The sequence below is a fragment of the Chinchilla lanigera genome, unplaced genomic scaffold (genome assembly GCF_000276665.1).
Source record: "Chinchilla lanigera isolate Chin_1 unplaced genomic scaffold, ChiLan1.0 scaffold00051, whole genome shotgun sequence".
NCBI lineage: Eukaryota > Metazoa > Chordata > Mammalia > Rodentia > Chinchillidae > Chinchilla > Chinchilla lanigera.
In genome coordinates, this window is record NW_004955452.1 from 9,794,427 (window position 1) to 9,815,442 (window position 21,016).

The 21,016-nt window shown below is 39.2% G+C and overlaps 1 protein-coding gene across 4 annotated transcripts in view; it reads left to right on the forward strand.

Moving 5' to 3' along the window:
• Zcchc17 (zinc finger, CCHC domain containing 17) overlaps positions 1 to 21,016 on the forward strand; it is a 57,133-nt gene that overhangs the window by 1,163 nt on the left and 34,954 nt on the right. For 2 of the 4 annotated variants that reach the window (XM_005395016.2, XM_005395017.2), the window contains exons 2-3: positions 4,347 to 4,466; positions 14,108 to 14,165. In XM_005395016.2, coding sequence (XP_005395073.1) covers positions 4,401 to 4,466; positions 14,108 to 14,165 — 124 coding nt within the window. In that variant the 5' untranslated portion in view covers positions 4,347 to 4,400. Of the gene's footprint in view, positions 1 to 1,512; positions 1,574 to 4,346; positions 4,467 to 14,107; positions 14,166 to 21,016 lie in introns of those variants that run through there. The other 2 variants (XM_005395018.2, XM_013519713.1) reach the window with 2 other exon arrangements.

Below are 21,016 nucleotides of genomic sequence, written 5' to 3' on the forward strand. Positions count from 1 at the left end.
GAGACATGGAGGAGGTAAGATGGGTAGGAATTGGGGATGGATTGGATTCAGGAAGTGAAGTGAATGGAATTAAAGGTGGCTCCTAGGTTTTTGGCTTATGTAGTTGAATAGACACTGGTACTCTTCACTGAGAGAACATTAGAAGATGACTGGGAACTACTTTTTGTTTTTTGTGATTGAGGACTTCAGGAAGCAGTTTGAAATACACTTGTGCTCAGAACACAGATTAGTGTTGGAAATACAATTTGGGGGATAATTTACATATATGTGGTAATTTAATCATAGGTCTCGATAAGGTTAGCTAAGTTACACCTTGAATAGTTTCAGTATTTAATGGGGAAGAAGAGATAAGAAACCTGTAAGAGACACAGAAGGAATACATAGAGCCAAAGGAGTGTCTCAGAAGTGAAAAAATGAAAGTGGTAGAAATGAAACTTCTAGAATTTAAGTAATGTAAGGATTAAAAAATACCTGTTGGCTTTATCATTATGAAGCTGTTGGTAACCTTAGCAAGTGTATTTTGTTAGTGTGATGGGCTGAAAAATAAGGTGGAGGGAAGGACTCAGGCAAGGAAATGGAAGCAGTGAACCCAAATAGTATTTGTGTGTGTGTGTGTGTGTCTATGTGAACTATTGGGAATTGAACCCAGGGCTTTTGTTTTGTGCTACATCCCATTTTAAAAATATATATATATTTTTTAATCTTAGCAAGACAAGATCTTGCTGAGTTGCTCAGGCTTCTCTTGAATTTATGATCCTCCTACCTCAGCCTCCCAGAGTGCTAGGCATTGGAAATTTTGGGAAGGACATAATTATGTGCAAAGCAAGCAAGTATGCTCAAAAAGAATTTAACATGTAGAAAGGGTGGGAAAGAATGCCCATAGATATGATTTGAATCCCACCTCCATCATTCTTAGCTTTTAACCTTGAGCAATTTACTTAGCTTTTCTTGTGCCTCCATTTTTAAAATGGCAATGATAAAGCTGGGTATGGTGGTGCCCGCCTGTAATTCCAGCACTTGGAAGGGTGAGACAGGAGGATCTCCACAAGTTCGAGGCCAGTCTCAACTAAAGAGTGAGACCCTGTCTCACCAAAAAAAAAAGAAGCCTGTAATAATTGCCTATCTTGGGCTGGGGATATAGCTCAGCGGCACAAGTGCCTTCCTGGCAAGCATAAGGTCCTGAGTTCGATTCCCATTACCAAAAAAAAAAAAAATTTGCCTATCCTGTAGGATGGTCAAGAAAAGAATTACATTAGTTAAGACAGGTGAAACTTCTAGATTAATGCATGACAAATGAGACATAGGTTTAATGATCTCCAGAATTCCCTTCAGCTTTTACTGTTCTTGATACTAGGGATCAAACCCAGGGACTCATGCATGCTAGGGAAGCATTTTACCATTGAGCTACATCCCTAGCCCTCAACTTTTACCTTCTATTAATCTATCATTTGTGTGTTTTCCTAGAGTCTTGCTATTCTTCCTGTTTCCTACATCTGGCCATTTTCTCAACAGGTCCATGGATAGAGTTTGAAAAGGGGGAAGCATTTCTCTAATTTGGTGAGATGGGGGAAAGGTGGGTGTTTTGGTTACTTTCTCATCACTGGGACGCAATATCTGACACCCACAACTTAGAAAAGGAAAAGTTTATTTTGGCTCACAGTTTGTAATAGTTTCAGTCCATAGTGAGCTGAGTACAAGGCACTGCTGCTTGGCAGAGGAGGCTTGTGGTGTGGCAGTCCACAAGCAGAGTGAGGTCAGGGGAGGAGACAGGGAAATATACACTTCTAGGCTGTGCCCCAGTGACCGATCTCCTCCAACCAGACTTCATCTCCCAGGTCACATTTAGCTATAAACTAATTAGTGGACTGATCTACTGATGAGTATCATTCTCCCATGATTCAGTCACCTCCCCAAAACCCCACCAGTCAGTACGTGAAGTCTGGGGAAGGAGGCATCTAGATGTGAACTATATAACATTAGGTCACCAGTTTGGTATTTTACTGTCTGTTTGTTGACCTATTCAAGATTGCATGGGACCTAGTTCTTTTTATATCAGTTTGATGTCTCTTTCTCTACCGGTAGTTAGCAATGATTTATCCAGCAGAGTAAACTAGGATGTTTAAGAACCATTAGATGGGGCTGGGGATTTAGCTCAGTGGCACAGCGCCTGCCTGGTAAGTGCAAGTTCATGAGTTCGATTCCCGATACTGGAGAAAAACCAAAAGCCAAAAAAAAACCCAAAAAACAAAAAAACAAAACTATTAGGTTACTGGTTTCTTCTCTATTTAAAATCAGGAGGCTGAGGAAGAGTGCTTTTAAGGCTCCTTCCAACTCTAAAGCTAAAAAAGTCTTTCTACTTACGCAGCATCAGCCTTAAGGGAGAGGTTGTTGAAAATGCACCTAATGAATTGCAATTTACATTTTAATACAATTCATAAGTTAAAAAATTTAGTATATCCAACAATGGGTTATTATGTAGGTATTAGAAAAAGATGTGTGTGTGCATGAATTGCTGTAACATATTAGACAAGAAAATGGCTGATAGTGATTAATGATTTCATTTTAAAAGTCTAGCACAATTATTATTAAAGTCTAGTACAATTTAAGTCTAGTACAATTTAAAAGTCTAGTACAATTATTAAAAGTCTAGTACAAATATGTCAATTCAGAATAAAATTTCTTTTAGGAAATAGGAAGAACTTGCTCAGATGGGAAAAGGAACAAGAGAGGGAAGAGGAAAGAGGGATTTAACGAGAAAAGGAGGGAGGGGAAGGAATAATGGCAAAAAAAAAAAAGAATTAATATATGTTATATACATGTATATATCCCTCATGATGAATGTAATCATTATGTGATAGAAAAATGTACTAATAAAAAAAAAATAAGAAAATGAAAAGGCAAACAGAATACAAAGTTTTTCAGTAAAACCATTTCTTGGTTGGACATGATAGCACACGCCTGTAATCCCAGAACTTGGGAGACTGAAGCAGGAGGATTATCACAAGTTTGAGGCCAGCCTGGACTACACAGTGAGTTCAAGGCCAACCTGAGCTACATAACGAGACCCTGTCTTAAAAAACGAAACAAAACAAAACAAAAAAATCACTTCTACATACACAAAAGTCTAAAAGAATAAAAACCAAATTGAATTATGGGTGGCATTATTTTCTCTGTTATTGGTGTATTATCCGATCTTTTAAAATGAGCTTTTTTTTTTTTTTTAGATAGTATCTCCCTAATTCAGTTCAGGCTAGCCTTGAACCCAATACTGTGTAGCCCAGGATGGCCTCAAACTCATTCCAATCCTCCTGCCAAAGCCTCCTAAGTGCTGGGATTACAGGTGTGTGCCACCATGCCTGAATAAGCCCTTCTGTCTTTTAAGAGTCACTTCAGATTTAATGCCTAGCATAGTAGCTAAGACAATGGACTCTAGGGTCTGCCAAAGTTTGAGTCTACCATTGCTGGCTTTTTGACATAGGCTTAGTTGTTTGATGTCCAGAAACCTTGGTTTTCTCATTAGTATAATACAAGAATAATAATAGAACCTACATCTTGAGAGTTTTGAGGATTAAATGAGATATTGCACATTTGTCTACTGCTTAGCTTAGTTCCTGGACATAGTAAGTGCTTGATAAATGTTAGTTTCTTTTTGAAGTTTATTACTGTTATTATTTTTTGAGATACCATCTCATTATGTAGTTTAGGCTGGCTTTGACTCACTGTGTAGCCCATGATGGCCTTGAATTTGTGGTAGTCTTCCTGGGATTATAGGCATGCGTCACCAAACTCAGCTAATGTTACTGTTACTCCTTTTTTTCTTTTTGAAGGCACATGCACTTCCTTTCTCCTCAAAGTCTTCCCTGGCAACAGTAGCAACAAACAGGCCAGGTGTGGTGACACCTCTAAGCTACTCAGGAGGCTGAAGCAGGAGGACTCCAAGAGTCCAGAAATTTGAGACCAGCCTGGGTAACATAGATTCTTATCTCAAACAAAAAACAAGCTGGGCATGGTAGCACATGTTTGTAATCGCAGCACTTGGGAGTCTGAGGTGGGAGGATTGCTAAGAGTTCAAGGCTAGCCTGAACTACATAATGAAACTCTTTGTCTTAAAAAAACGAAAACCAACCAACAATACCAGTGGTCTAATGGCTTTGGGTAAGTGAAAAAGAAATCAAGATTTCTAAAACTCCCCAGAAGTAGAATGACAAAAGAGATTTGGAGAAAAGTACTGCACATGTTGTTCAAAATAACACAGTTATTCTGTAGAGAATAGCTATGGGCTATTTGCACATTCGTTTCTTCTTGAATTCAGTTGTCTCTAATCGTTGCTTACTTCTTTGTGACAGGATACCTGAATTAGCTTTAGCAGAAGAGAAATGGAGGAACCGTAGAACATAAGGATGAATTCAGGAAGGCCTGAGACCATGGAAAACTTGCCTGATCTCTACACTATTTTCCAAGGAGAGGTATACATTTTTTGTACTTTGAAAACTTCCCATTTACAGTGTGTTAAGAATAGATTAAGGGTGAAAAGTAGCTGATTTTGATGTTCCACTTGAGACTCTTAAGCATTACAGCTTAAGTGGGAAGGGGTAGTGGAGCATCTGGCTGCTGCATGTATTTCCTCTAAGGTAACTTCCTCCAGCCGAATACTTAACATCTTCATTAGAATGCCTCACACCATCTCTAATTTGTTTGTAATGGAATTTTAAACTTTTTCACTGTTTCACTTTTAGTCTTTTCCATTTCAGCAAATGACACTACTGTTTTTTTCAGGTACCCAAGCTGGAAATCTGGGTATTATACTTGATTTCACTTCTTGATTTGGTGTTGATTTTCCCTTCTTCTAGTCTGTCTGCAGGTCTTTTTTTTTGGTATTGGGAATTGAACTCAGGACCTTGCGCTTGCCAGGCAAACACTTGTACCACTGAGCTATATCCCCGGCCCTGTAAGTCTTAATTATATCTCCAGTTTGTATACTTCTTTATCCCTGTGACACACCACTAATTCAAGTTCTCCATATCTTTTTTGATCCTGCTTCTGTTATAGCCACTCTCCAGTTTGTTTTTCACATTGCAGCCAGAATAACATTTTAAAAACAGATTGCACACACTGCTTTCTCATAGCTTTTCAGAGGCTTCTCATTTTACTTGAATGTGTTGTATCCGGGGGACAAGAACTGCTGCTGTGCTGGAGGTAGGCATCTCATTGGGCTTGTAAACTCCATATTGGTAAAACATTAAAGATACAGAGTTTAAGGAAAGGAAGACATTTTATTGGAGACTTTATTGGAAAGACGGGAAAAGGAGGAGATACATAGGGGCTTCAGAAAGATGGTTTTTTGTTCCCAGCTGCTTTTTAGGGGTTCAAGGGCTGTTCTTCCTACCTGGAATTTGTCATAATCTGATTGGTTCCTTGGGGTGTTTTAAATGGTTCCCAGCCCCCAAGACCACTAACCCCCTGTGTCATCTTCTATATGCACTTTTTTTTTTTTTTTGCTTTTTTTGAGATGGTCTCGCCATGTAGTGCAGGTTGGACTTGAACTCACTTATGTATCCCAGGCTGGCCTCCAACTTGTGGTAATCTTCCTGCCTCAGCCTCCTAAGTGCTGGGATTACAAGTATGTGCCACCATACCTGGCATATGTGCACATTTTTAAAGTGAGTTTTATTTGGGTTTTTTTGTCCTATCAGGCCCTTCTTTGAAATTTATGCGTTTGTTAAAAGGACTTTACATAGAAGGTCAAGTTAGCAATTAAGTAAAGGGAAGGGGCCGGGGATATGGCTCAATGGCACAAGCACCTGCCTGGCAATTGCAAGGTCCTGAGTTTGATTCCTGGTACAAAAAAAAATTGGAGGGGGTGGGGATTTAGCTCAACGGCACAGCGCCTGCCTGGCAAGCTCAAGGTCATGAGTTTGATTCCTGGTACCTGAAACCCCCCCCCCAAAAAAAATTGGAATCAGTTAAAAAAAACAAAAAGAAAAGAGAAACTATATATAATGGTAAGAATATATACATATCTCTCTATATATGTTTATATTTTTTAACTCTCATATATATGAGAGTCCAGGTGTGGGTATGTATTTTATATACTGAGTTTGCTGTTATGTAGCCAAATCCCCTTTTGTCTCCTTTGTACTTTACTACATGGTGGGGAGGAGCAACTAACTTTAGCTGGGGCACTGGCAGAACCATGCTGCTTCTCTTTTCCTCTTAATTCTTCTATCTAGCAGGGGTCTAACTCTTTCTAATAAGGATTTTCCAGAAAGCTTACAGAGGCTTGTGCTATTTCCCTATCTATCTGGCCCTTCCCCTAGAAATATAATCTTTTTTCTGGACTCTTGCATTGCTTGTGTTTTGCCTACTTTGACAGGGTTACTTTGTCCTTTCTTGCTCATACAGTTACATTGGCTTCCTTATAGCTCTGAACCCTGATTGCTTTCGCTTCAGGATCTTTGCAAATGCTGTTTCCTTTAGTCCATTTATACCTGGGATTAGGTAATTTTTTTTAGTTTATAAAGAACAAAAATCTTACTTTTCACAGTTCTAAAGGCTGAGAAGTCCAAGATCAAGATGCCAACAGATTTAGGGTCTGGTGAAGGCTACCATCTGCCTCCATGATGCTGCCTTGTTGCTGGGTCCTCTAGAAGTGACAAGTGCTATGTCCTCATGTGGCGGAATGTGGCAGAAGGGGCAAACTTGGCTCCTCTCGCTCTTTTATAAGGCAATAATCCATTCACTAGGCCTCATCACCTCGCAAAAGCCCTGCTTCTTCTATCTGTTGCACTGCAAATTAAATTTCAGTTGTGAATTTTGAAGGAAATACAGCCATTCAAGCCACCTTGAGAAGGAGGTTGATACTTTTATAAAAAGAGGCTTCAGAGAGTTGCCTGAGCCAATGTCCCTTCCCCTTTGTGAGGAGGACCTCGCGTTTGTCTGCTCTGAAGAATGCAGCAAGAAGTTGCCATCTTGGAAGCAGAGAAAAAGCCATTATCAGACACCAAGTCTGCTGGTACCTTGACCTTGAACTTGCGAATCTCTAGAACTATGAAAACTAAATTTCTATTATAAAATATCCAGTCTGTGGTATTTTGTTATAGCAGCAGGAAGAAACTGTTTCTTCTAACTACCTACTTTCCCACCAAGTTTTCATCTTTTAGGTCTCAGTTGTAATGTCTCCTTGAGATCTTTTACTTATCATGAGTAAATAGTTCAACTTGTATTTAGCTGTGTACTTACTCAGTGTCTCTCTTCCCCATAAGACACTAAGCTCCATGAGGCATAGTTCTATTTTTTTTTGTCTTACTGAGACAGGGTCTCACTATGTGGTTCAGGCTGGCCTTGAGTTCGCTTTGTAGCCCAGGCTAGCCTCGAACTCACAATGCTCCTCCTGCCTCAGCCTCTCGAGTGCTGGGATTACAGGCGTGCGCCACCATGCCTGGCTCGATAGTTCTGCTTTTTATTCAAGCCTAGGGCCTTGCATCTGCTGGGCAATCACTCTATGCTGAGCTACATTGCCAACTTGATGCCTTTTTTGATGACTGAGTGAATGCCTTTGCAATGGGAGGTAATGTGTTTATTTAGAGTGCAGAAGCTTTGGAATGGCTCTTTCATAGATTAATGCATGGTCCTTGAGATTGTCACTTAATCTTTTTGAGCCTCAGTTTTGTCATTTGTTAAATGGAGATAATTACTTTTGAAGGATTATTGTAATGGTTATGTGAGATACTGTCTATAAAAATGATGGAGGAATTCATTACCCATGTCTTCACTGCTTGAAGTCCAAGTAAAAGCTTCTAAATGGTTTTCATTGTCTTATGAGTACCTGTAATATTTTAACAAAATTATTTTTCTGCACCCCACCCCCTTTCTATACTGGTGATTGAATTCAGGGGAGTGGTGGCGAATTGACAGTGTGTGTGCCCTGCCGCAGCAGGCTGTTTGTATCATTGAAAGCTCTAAAAGGTTCACCATTGCTGAACTCAGGGCCTTCCACACTGAGCTATATCCCTTGCCCCTTAAATTTTGAGGCAGGGTCTTGCTAGGTTGCTCAGGCTGGGCTGAAACTTACGATTTTCCTGTCCAAACTGCAGGCATTTATACTTGCTTTATGGTTGAGAAAAGTTTTGCCTCTAATAATGTGAGGTCTTTGAGGGTACACATCGTAACTGTCAGTCAGTTATAGATAATTGTGGCTTTTGACTTCTGGTAATAGATCCTTCTTGATCCTAGCTGATAATATAACAGTTAAGCTACAAAAGATAATGACATCCTAACAAAAGCAAACAGCTGTACTCTTTAAAGTCTTTTTTTTGTGTGGCCTGTGGTATCCCCAAAGGTTAGTGAGGCATCAGAAAAAGAAGTGGTAATGTTGGGAGTAAAATTCAATTTTCAGATCCAGAAGTGCTTACTAGTCAGCTGCTGCACAAAGGGAAGAGTGCTTTGCCCTTTATAAACAGATTCAGATTTTTAGTAAAGTGGCTCTCAACCTGCACATTTTTTTTCTCTGAGAAGGGGCTTGAATTAGTGTAGGTTTTATATATTGCTGTCACGGAAGGATAGACTGGGGAAATATTCAGAGAGAAATATCGAGAATATCTCAGAGAGAACATTGCAGTTTCCCACTTTACTTTTAAAAGTTTTTTTTTTTAAACTAAAATCCCCCAAATAAAAAAAGAATTCAAAAATATTTTTTTTTTTGGTACTGGAAATCGAACTCAGGACCTTGCACTTGCCAAGCAAGGCACTGTGTTGCTAAGCTATATCCCCGGCTCAACATTATTTTTTAACTTCATGTTTACCAAGAACTTTATAGAACTTGCTGTTTTAGGGCCATGATTTGAAAAAGGATGCTGTTGAACTGAGTTAGAATTAGGAAAAAAAAGAAATTTTGTGTTAGAAGAAACATTTTCAGAATATTCATCCACTGAACTTTTAATGAGTGTCTGATATTTACAAGGAAGATCAGGTATATTAAAATTGAAAAAATAAATTGAAAACCTGTTAGCTCTTCTCTATTAGTGAATCTTTCCAAAAAATTAACTCTTAGTGGATAAGGAAACTTCTCAGAAGTTAAGTAAACTCCCAGTGAGTAATGTTTTTTATTTTTTATTTTTATTTTTTGTCTTTTTGAGACAGGGTCTCACTAGACAGGTCAGGCTGCCTTGAGCTCACTTTGTAGCCCAGGCTGGTCTGGAACTTGGAATGATCCTTCTGCATCAGCCTCTGAGTGCTGGGATTACAGGTATGCGCCACCACATCGGTGTCCCAGTGAATAATAAATGGCAGAGGTGGGAGTCTAAATCTTTCCAGGTCTTCTTTGTGCTAAACTACAGCTGAGATTGCCTAACTTTACATAAATGTATGGTGCACCAAAAGATGTGTAAGAGAATTGTTTTCATTGACTTGAATAATAGAAAGAAGGTAGATTCTAAGTCTGGTTGTTTCACCGTCATAATTGTATTATAGTATTTATCAGTCTTTTTTTTTTCCCTTGTAGTACTACAGCTTGAAGCCAGAAGCTTGCATGCACTAGGCAAATGCTTTGCCATTGAGCCACACTGCAGGGTGATATAGCACCTCCAAATAACATAGGGAAACATTACAACCGCAAACCTGCTAAATGTCTGATATGCTGAGTTCATGTTCCCCCAAATCAAAGAATGAAACCTGAGGAACAATGGAGGTTAAGAGTAGGATATTTTATTGAGGGAGAAACATCTCCTGAGAGACAGGAGGGGACCTGAAAGTAGGTTGCCAAGAGCCCACTTTTCAAAGGAAGTTTTATAGAGCAAAATCATGAAGTAGTACAAAATCACAAGGCGGGTGCAACGTGGGATGAAACCATGATCAACAAATAAGTATAGCCACTTAGGTAATGTTGATCCATTGACGAAGCAGGTCATGCATCAAGTGTACATGGAAAGATCAGGGATCTTTTTTGGAAGAGATGAGTCAGAAGGTCCTGGTCACCCACCCAGGTGACTGATACCTGTTTAGATTATTGATTATAGTATATTGTTTATCCCTCAGGGAGGTATGTATGTCTAGTCATTCCATCTTTTATCTTGAGGTTTGGACTTCAAAAAATGCGCCTCCAGCCATAGTTGTAATGTGTTCTTACCTTTTGCATGGACTCCTAGGAGGGCCTATCCCTGTGTGACTGCCTATAATATTTCTACCTAATTTAGCTGTCTATAATAAGGGTAGCTTTTTAAAATTTTATTTTGAGCTGGCTGTGGTGGCACATGCCTATAATCCCAGGACACAGTAGGCTGAGGCAGGAGGATTGCCATGAGTTTGAGGCCAGACGGGGCTACATAAATGAGTTCAAGGCCTGTGTGCACTCCATAGTGAGACCATGTCTCAAACAAACAAAAAATATTTTTTTTTAAGTTTTGAAACAGGATCTTGCTAAGTTACCCAGGCTGGCTTTGAACTTTCAATCTGTCTTCCTCAGCCTCTCCAATAGCTGGGGATTTCAGGCATGTTATCAGTGTTCGCAGTTTTATCATAGTCTGTTGTGTAATTTTTAAATTTTGTGGCTGATACTGACAATCAAAGCCATGGCCTTTGCACTGAGCTATATCCCCAGCACTTTGTAAATTTTATTTTATTTTATTTTATTTTTTGTGACAGAGTTTCACTAGATTGTACACACTCCAGTTTGCAGTCCTTCTGCTTCAGCCTCCCAGAGTGCTGGAATTACAGACATGTGCCACCATGCCTGGCTTGGGGATCTCTTTTTTAAGTTTTTAAAAAAATTTTACAGCTCCTAACATGGTGTCTTGCATATAGTAAGTGCTGTGTAAATGTTGGGATAAAATTGTACCCAACTCCCATAGGGCTGGTTGTCCTTGAGCAAACTAGTAGTACAGCTCATAGCCCAGCAGCTCTTCTATTAGCAGGCTCAGCAGTGGGGGGGCCTGTGACTGAATAGCCAAGAATCCAGTATTCATCCTGCTCTTTTCTCTTGGTGGCAGCATCTGTTAAGCATGATATAGGAGCACAAACATAGCAGTGGGTATTGGGATTCTGCTCAGCCTTGCCTTTGCCAAAGAAATACTGAGGGGAGATTGGTGTTGGTAAGGTAGAAATAGCACTGGACTAGAAGTCAGAAATTTTCTGCTCTATACCTGGCTGTGCTACTTCCTAACTTGGTGACTTTGGAGAAATGACTTACGTCTCTGAGCTTCAAATTCATCATTTATGTTATTAGGAGAACAAATTTCAAGGCCAGTGCCACCTCAGATCTGAAGATGGGAAATTCATTTTACCCAAGGCCTAAATTCAGTTGAGATCATTACTGAATTTTTTTCCCCCTGAGCCATTTGAGTAATTATTCCTGGGACACCAGGCAGACTGTGTGATCATCTATGGCAGGTGCCATCCTGTTAATTTCAACTCTGATTGCACCCTAGGAGAAACAGTGATGGAAACATCTGGTGCTGAAATGTAGGCAAGAATGCCTCTTCTTAACTTAACAGTTGAGTGCCTCTATTCTGGAGCACATTAACCTTTCCTTTTGGGAGAGGCCAAATTAGTCTGTTATTACCTCTAAAGACCATAATGTAACATTAGAGCTTCAGGATTGAAAAGTAAGATTGTCTTAATTTATAGCAGCAAGGTGATTTGCACTCTAACTTCCAGATGGTTCTGTTAGGTTTGTTAGATAATTATGCTTCTTAACACTGTTGTTACACAATATGAGATTTCTTAGCCCCTCTTCTAGAATCCTGGAGCAGAAGTCAGTTTGAGTACCTTTAGGTGATGTAGAAGTAAGGGATTTGCTCTAATTTAATTAAAAATTGAAGGACTCATCTTCATCCATAAGACCTTTTTCACACAGAATAAATTGCTTTGTGAACTTAGGTAAGGACTTTGTATCTCTGGTCTTTACCTTCTTCATTTGGAAAGTAACAGGATTGGACCAGCTAATCTCTGAAGTCCTCCTTAAAATCCTCCCTGCAGCTCCACCTTGGTTTGAACTGTTTCTTTGGGATCAGTTGGTCCTTAGTCCAGCATACTTGTTTATCAGTGTAAAATAGTTCAGAGCTTTTGGTTCATAACCCATTCTTTATGCTGCATCTTGGAGAGTTCAGCTGTTCTATCTGAATATTTCCCATTAAAAATGAGGAAAATGAAAATTTGTATTTATTTCCATCCAACACTGCAATCAATGATGGTATTTGGTAAAGTAGGAGGCACTGAACTAGGAATCAAGACACCCAGGTTCTGTCCCTACCTTGTGTCTAAGTTGTATACCTCCCACCAGTCACTAATCTTCTTTATGCTTCGGGATCTTAGACTGTCAGTTATTAAAAGCTACACTTTATTGAATGGATATTATGTGCCAAATATAAGTGCCAGACATTTTATGTGTGTCATTTGTTATCTGCATCAGCAAGGTGAGAACAAATGGGAACACACTCTGCAAGACCAGGTGTGTTCAATATCTCACAGATAGGAAATGGAGACTAGGATAGGAGCTGAGACTAGAAACCATATTCTTTCACCCCTAAGCCTGTGTTCCTTCTCCACCTAGACTATTCTGCCTTATCTATAATATAGGGACTTACTGTATATACTTCCTAGGATTGTTGCCAGGGACAAATAGGATACCAGATGTCACACCACTTCTCACTGTTAGAATTTCATCATTAAAGGGAACCCATAAGTAACTCTGTAGTAGTTAAGACTCCATTCAAATCCCAGCTGTGTTACTTACTAGCTTTGGAGGTTGAGTAAATTACTTAGTATCTCTGTGCATCCCTTTGTCATCTGTTGAATATAAATAATGGTGCCAATTTCATACAGTATCAGGATTTTGAGTAGTGTTTCGCATACAGCGAATGTATATGTATATGTTAGTGAATATCAGTATAACATGGATTCTTTTACTGAGGCCCCTTGTTTTAGTTTTGGTGGAGCTAAAACTGCTTAAAACAACTAACTAAAGACACTGAAAAGGATGTGTATAAGATTGTATCAAATATTTTACAAATAATAATGAATTTAATAAGTACAGTATATAGTGACATTAATTCTAATCTACAGGTGTAAGGGGGTTGTTTGAAAATTGGAAGGGATGGAGAGCCTGTGATGATAACTTGTCTGACAGGAGTTCTTGGCCTTTTATCACTAAAATTTGTCAAAAGCCTCTAAGTTCATACTTGTTTTGCAAAAGACTGAGGACAGCGTGATGGCCCATGCCTATAATCTCAGCTCGTGGGAGCCTGAATGAGGCAGTAGGATTGCCACAAGTTTGAGGCCAGCCTGGTATAGATTTGCCTCTGTCTGCCTAAATCTATACATAGTGAGTTCAAGGTTAACCTGAACTACACAGCAAGACCTTGTCTCAAAAAACTAAAAGCAAATAAACAACAAAGTCTTGGGGACAATTCATTTTCTTTGGTTATATCTTTTCAGATTCTATCAGATGTCTGTGTGAACTTTTTTTCCAAGATGGAAATTTGTTTTTTTGTTTTTTTTTTTTTAAATTTTAGAAATAAAAGGAGGAAAATATTAACAGACCGACAACAGTTTACAAAATAGCATAGGATCAGTACAGACATTACAGAGTTACAAACAGAGTGGTAGGGAATTAACAATGCTTATTGTATTACATATTGATATCTTCAATGTAGTTTCTCATCAAGATGGAAATTTGGGTTGAAATACAAACTATGGTCTGGTTTGAATTTAAGAAAAGAGTGCCCTACAGCCCACATAATCTGTCTCAGACTATTAAGATTCTCTGTATGAGACTGGTGACCTCAGGCTCAGCTAATATAAAGTGTGAATTTACTTCCTGGTTTTTGCTGTTTGTTCTTTTTATTCATAAAACTCTGTTGGTGTAGGGTTTGGGCATTTCTTGGGTACCATCATCCATGTGACAGCACTCCAGTCTCACCAGTGTTTTCAATGTGTACACATATACCTATCAGTCTAAATTTTAAAAAGAACAGAAAGAACTATTTGACAGAACATCACTTTTAGGCAGACAGAGGGAAATCTATACCAAGTGGAAATTCAAGGAGGCGAGGTTAAATGCTCTGGAAGAAAGATTTTCATTTTTGTGACATTGATTTTTTTTAAATCTTTATAGGTTGCTATGGTGACAGACTATGGAGCCTTTATCAAAATCCCAGGCTGTCGAAAGCAAGGTGGGAGCCTATATCTTGAAATTCAGCTTTCCCATTTCACTCTCTCTGCTCTAACCCTCATCACATCCTAATTTTAGGCTTTGTGTTTTATAGCTCATACTTTTTGTTTGTTGTATTTTGTCTTTTGTGTAGATTGAATACATATAATGTTAAAATATGAGTACTTTTATCAGGTCTGTGTGTGTGCACGCGCATTCGCATGCAAAGAGGACATGCTCTATCCCTGAGCCTGCTTAGCAGATCTTAACTCAGAAGAATAGTGCTCTGTGACTTGGCGAGGAGGCTCGGGTATAGCTAATTGGATTTGCTTCAGGAACAGCTCTTCCCTGGGTGTCATATGTGATCCTAGGCAAATCACTTCATTTCTTTGGACATAGGATTTGGAGATGATGAGCTTCTCTGAGGCTGACATTGAAAGTTCACTATTGTAGCACATGGAGTAAAAACAGTTCGTATGTGTCTACATGTATGTTGCAATATATATTTTCATTAATGCATAGTAACTATGAAATACTGTGTTTCATTGTGTGATTTTTACATGCATATAAAATGTTTTTATCATATCTGTCCCTTCATCATCCTCTCTATATTCCCTTCCCTCTTTCCCTGATTCTCTTCCTATTGTCTAATAGCTCCCTTCTACTTTCATGTCATTTTTGCTGTAGATTGTTTTTTTTTAAGAGTTGAGGTGTTACTGTACTGTCCAACTGGCTTTAAATTCCAAGGCTTAAACACTCCTGCTGCTTCAGCTTCCTCGGTACCTGGGATGACAAGTGTGTGCCATTGTACCCAGCTCCTAATACATGTATTATACGTACAATGCTTTACATTTTCTTTGTAAATAGATGGGAATTTAGTGAACATTTTTGGATAATCCTCATATCTGTAATTTTGTTTCTCAAAACAATTGTGTTAAATAGAAAAGATGCAGACTGGTGTCCAGGGCAGTTTAGCTGGGGAATGAAACAGTCAAAGACTAGAACCCAAGCCCTCTGGGTTAAAGAATTTTTTTTTTTTTTTTTTTTGAGACAGAATCTCATTATGCAGTTCAGGCTGGCCTTGAGCTCACTTTGTAGCCCAGGCTGGTCTCAAACAGCCAATGATCCTCCTGCCTCAGCCTCTCGAGTGCTAGGACTACAAATGTGTGCCACCACGCCTGGCTTTGGTTTTGTTTTTTGAGGCAGGGTCTTACATTGTAATTCAGGCTGCCTTGAACTCATTATGTAGCCCAAACTGGCTTCACACTTGCAGTGGTCCTCCTGCCTCAGCCTCCAGTGTGCTGGGATTAAACATATGTGTTACCACACCTAGTTTAGGATTTATTAAAGATTTTATCATAAAATATATAACCTAATAGTACTAGAAGAAGGGCTGGGGATTTAGCTCAGCGGCACAGCACCTGCCCGGCAAGCACAAGGTCATGAGTTCGATTCCTGGTATCGGAAATAAACCAAAAAAAAGTAGATTTAAAGTACTGGAAAAAATCAGATGTGGTAGTACACACCTGTCATCCTAACACTCTAGAAGTCTAAGGCAGGAGGATAAAAAGTTTAGGTCCCACCTAAACCATTTAGTGAGATCCTGTCTCAAAAATTTAAAAAAAGGGTTGTGGCTGTAATTCCATTTAAAGGTCCTGGGTTCAATCCCTAGTGTTGAGATGGGAAAAAGTACTAGAAGAAAATCTAGAAGAATATTTTACTACATAAAAGTCAGAAATATTTAAAAATAATTGTAAGCAAAGTTAAGTTGGGGGAAAATTTACAGTACCTATGATAAAATGCTAGCAAAAGGTAGGTAGCTGGGTGTGATAGAGAACTCTTATGATTCCAGCACTCAAGGAGGATGAAGCAGAAAAAGCATGAGTTAGAACCCAATCTGGGAAACTGAGCAAGATCCTGTCTGAAAAAGAATGGGATTGGTGAGGTGGGTTGAGGATGTAGTTCATGGTGAAGGACATAGGTTCAGTTCATAGTAGAGGAAGGAAAAGGGACCAAAGATATGATGAAAAGACAACTTGCAGGAGAACAGAAGTTTGGTCAGTATATTGAGAAACAACTCATTTCAGTACTGATTAAAAAGTGACTTAGGGAACTGGGAGTGTAGTGCAGTGGTAGAGTGCTTGCCTAGGTTCAATCCTACCACAGCCAAAAAGAAGACTTAGGTTCAATCCTACCACAGCCAAAAAGAAAAGAAAAAGGTAGACAGTTCCATGGTTTTGAATGTATTCACAGTGTTTTGTAACTATCACCACAATCTAATTTGAGAGCATTTTTGTCTCCCCAGAAAGAAAGCCTTTACCCATGAGCAAGCACTCCAAATTCTACCCCTCAGCTTTTGGCAGCTGTCAGTCTACTTCGTCTCTAAATGCTTGCTTATTCTGCTCACTTGTTGTAAATGGAATCGTACAGTACTGTATGTGGGCTTTGTGACTGTCATCTTTCACTTAGGCTAAGTGTTTCCAGGTTCATCTGTTTTGTAGTTTGCCCTTCTCTTTTTATTGTCATTCTAAATCAGTTTATTGCAGTTCCATCAGTTGATGGATATTTGGGTTGTTTCTACTTTTTTTTTTTTTTTTTTGGTTTTTCTCCGGTACCAGGAACCGAACTCACGACCTTGCGCTTGCCAGGCAGGCGCTTTGCCTCTGAGCTAAATCCCCAGCCCCTGTTTCTACTTTTTTTGGTATTATGAATAATGGTTTGTATACATGTTTTTGTGTGGATCTATGCTTCATTTCTCTTGGCATATACCGAAGAGTGGAATTGCAGAGTCATATGCTAACCTTTGGAAGAACTGCCAAACAGTCTTTCCAAACAGCATCATTTCACATTCTCGTCAGCTATCTATGATGATTCTACTTTCTCTGTGTCTTTGCCACACTAACTTTATCTGTCTTTTTGAGTATAGCCATCCTGCTGAGCTGAAGTGGTATTTCATTGTGGTTTTTGGTTTACATTTCCCTATTGCCTAGCAATGCTGGGTCTCTTTTCATGTTTTTATTGGCTATTATATATGTTCTTTGGGAAAACGTCTATTCAAACCCTTTCCCCTTTTAAAATTAGATATTTTCATTTCTTTTGTTTTATTCTTGACTAATAAACCAGCCCCTATGAGATCTGTGATTTGCAAATCATTTTTATGTAACTTTCTTGAACTGATAAATGATGTAAATGGAGAAAAGATAAAAAAAAAAGAGAAAAGATTAGTCATTGACAGATTATTAAAGAGGGGGTAGATATTTGAATGAAGTGTTAAGGTAAAGGATCTTTGTGATGATGGACCTGGTTGTGTGTGTGTGTGTGTGTGTGTGCGCGCGCATGCGCGCGCGCGTGTTGCTGGGGATTAAACTCAGAGCTTTCACACTGAGCAACACTCCTTGACCTCTTTTAGTTTTGAGAGAAGGTCTCATTAAATTGCCCACCTTGTGACTGAACTTGCTATCCTCCTGCCTTAACCTCCAGAGTCCTGGGATTACAGACACAAAGCACAGTGCCCAGCCTGTTCTGTGTCTTGACTGTAGGGGTGGACTCTTGAATTCACATATGTAGTAAAATAACTTAAACACATACACACATACAGGTAAAACTAGGGATATCTGAATAAGAATCTATGGATTGTATCTCAGGTGTTTTTTCCTATACAAACTTAATTATCCAGTTCTCTGGCTCTAAAACGTCAACTGGATATCCAGCAATTCACTTCTGACAGTAATTACCTGGTTGTTGGTGTCATATTCCACGTATTTAAGGGCTTAGTCTTACACAGCTGCCCCTTATCTCAGACGCTACTTCCAGGTTAACCATGCTTCTGTCTGAGTTTTCTACGACACACTCCTGTGCTTAGTAATTTGCTAGAACAATAGTAAAACTCAGAAAATGCTATGCTTACTATTACCTGTGCTTTATATAAGGGATATAGACAGTCAAATGAGATACATAGGGCATGGCACGCCAGCTCTCTGTGGAGCTGGGGCATAGTACCCTCCTGGCACTTGGGTGTGGTCCTCAATTCTCTGAGCCCGATCACTTAGAGGTTTTTTATGGAGGCTCTGCTATGTAGGCATAATTGATTAAATCATAGGCCATTGGTTATTGAACTCAATCTCAATCTCCAGCTCTTTCTCCTTAGAACTCAAGAGGATGGGGCTGAGAGTTCTAACCCTCTAGTCATATTTATTTTTCAGCCCTCACCCTGAAATTGTCTAGGTATCTACCAGTCACTATACCATTATCATAAAACTCCTGTTATGGTCAGAAGGGACTTAGGAATAACAAATGACATTCCTATCACTCTCCAAAGGTTTCGGAAGCTCTGTGTCAAAAATCAGGGACTTAGACCAAATATCTGTATTTCTCCTCCCTCCCAGTATGAGTGCCAATGTCCTAGTCATAGGATATATTCTATTGTACAATAATTTTGCAAAATATTAGCATTGGAGAAAACTGGGTGAAGGGTACAGAGAATCACTGTATTATTCCTTTTCAGTGCATATGAATCTATACTTCTATTGTTTTAAAAAAGTAATTTAAAATACTCAGAATTTGAGATTAACAAATAGTTGAAAAAATTGCTGTTAATATCAAGTGTTGGAAATGGGCCCTTTTTTTGGTACTGGGACTCAACCTCAGAACTTTGCACTTGCCAGACTGGAAGTGGGCACTTTTATTCATTATTAGGAGCACAAATTGTGCCAGACTTTGGCGGTGACTGTTGACTTCTTTTTTTTTTTCTTTTTTGAGACAGGGTCTCACATAGTGCATGCTTGTCTTGAACTCACTTATGTAGCCCAGGCTAGCCTCAAACTCATGGTGATCCTCCTGCTTTAGCCTCTCGAGTACTAGGATTACAGGTGTGCACTACCACGCCTGGCACCTATTGACATTTTTATTAATTTATTTTTTGGTACCAGGACCTTGCTCTTGCCAGGCAGGTGCTTGTGCCACTGAGCTATGTCCCCAGCCCTATTTTTTTCTTTTTGAGACACGGTCTTGCTGTGCAGTTCAGGCTGACCTTGAACTTACTTTGTAGCCCAGGCTGGCCTTGAATTCACCTCAGTCCTCCTGCCTCAGCCCCCTGAGTGCTGGGATTGCAGGCAAGCATCACCATGCCCGGCCTATTGACATTTTTAATCTGCTTATCCTTTATTTTATTTTACTTTGCTGCTGGGAGTTGGACCCAGGGCCTCTCACATGCTGAGTTACATCTCAACCTCATGTACTTACCCTTTTTTTTTTGAGACAGGATCTCACTATGTAATTCAGACTGGCCTTGAACTCACTGTGTAGCCCAGGCTGGCCTCAAACTTGCAGCAGTCCTCCTACCTCAGTCTCCTAAGTGCTGGGATTACAGGTGTGCACATTTGACCATCATATACTGACCCTTAAATATAGCAATTTTTGGGAGAATTTAGTGTATAGGAAAGAATTAGATAAATTATGTACATCTGTGCAGTGAACTATGCAGATGATGAAAGGATGCCTATATTCTTTTTTGTGTGTAACTGTGCTCAGTTCAAACCCACTGTCTTGTACGTGCTACATATGTGCACTTCCTCTAAGCTCCATTCCCATCCCCAGTAACTATATTTCTAGCACACTGATGCTTCATCTAACCCAAAAATGTCAATGGAAGGTTTTCACCCAATTCCATCACATGCTACTTGATAACAGTTGTAAGGCACATTAATTATAAAAAGCACTCCACCTTTTTGCTCTTTTGCCATCTGAGGATATACAGAGTACAGTTTGAAAGCAGAAACTGGACTGTTACCACTTAGCCTGCCAGTGTCTTGATCTTAGACTTCCAGCATCCGTAGCTATGAGCAATAAGCTTATGTATTTATTTTTTTAAAGCAACTTTTTAAAGCAACTGCACATGTGCCATTATATTTTAAAAATTATTGCATATGTTTAAAAGAATATTGAACATATTTAACAATGGTCACCTTCGGGCTTGCTAAGGGAGGGATAGACGTGGAAAAGGAACTGTCAGTCATTGATATATTGTCCTACCACTTTGTCTGTAATTCGGTAAATCCCCCTATTACTATGTTATCCTTCTTTTACACTTAGAAAGAAAGAAAGAAATGGAACTGTCACTTTGTAGTTTTTAGTTTTTTCTTTCAAAAAGCCCAGCAGCTTTGGATAATAAAGCCATGCTTCTAGCTTTGAGACTACTGTGCTGCAGATTGCATCTTTGCATCAGAAATGGCTTACCAGTAGTTTTCAAGCTGGCAGTCAGCAGTCTGTAATTAAGTTTCTTATTTTATGTTAGCTGGGGTTTAATGAGGTGAAACTCATCCCCACCCTACAGGACATGCACCTCTTTCTGCCTGAAGACAGGTTTTCTAGTTAATGTACTTAACCATGACTGCCAGTGCCTGAAAGTGCCATTTTTACTTGGGTATTTATGTGACACTTTGGGGACCTTATGGGGATTAAAGGCCTATCTTTCAGGAGTTTTTGACTCACTTGTGTTTATACCTTTTCAGGTAAGGCCTCTGATTGTGGCTGACAATTTACAAGTGAATTTATCAGTCTGACAGCTGTGCTGAAACAAGGCTTGGAGCACAACCACAGGGAACCAAATAATTGGGTAGAAACAGTTTTAGTTCTGACATCTTCTGTAGGGTTTTTGGTTTTGTTTTTGTAAGTTGAGCAAGTAACTTTTCTATAGAGTATCTTAGCTTCTCTCAGGCAGATGATCATAAGATCCCACCCTAAAATAATTGAGCAATGAAATAACTGTGGTCTGATGAGATCTTATCATCTCTTTGATTCAGGAAGGAAGACTCTTAATTTGAATGAGTTTCCCAGACTTATATCTCAGAATTATTTAATCAGTGCTGAGTTGAA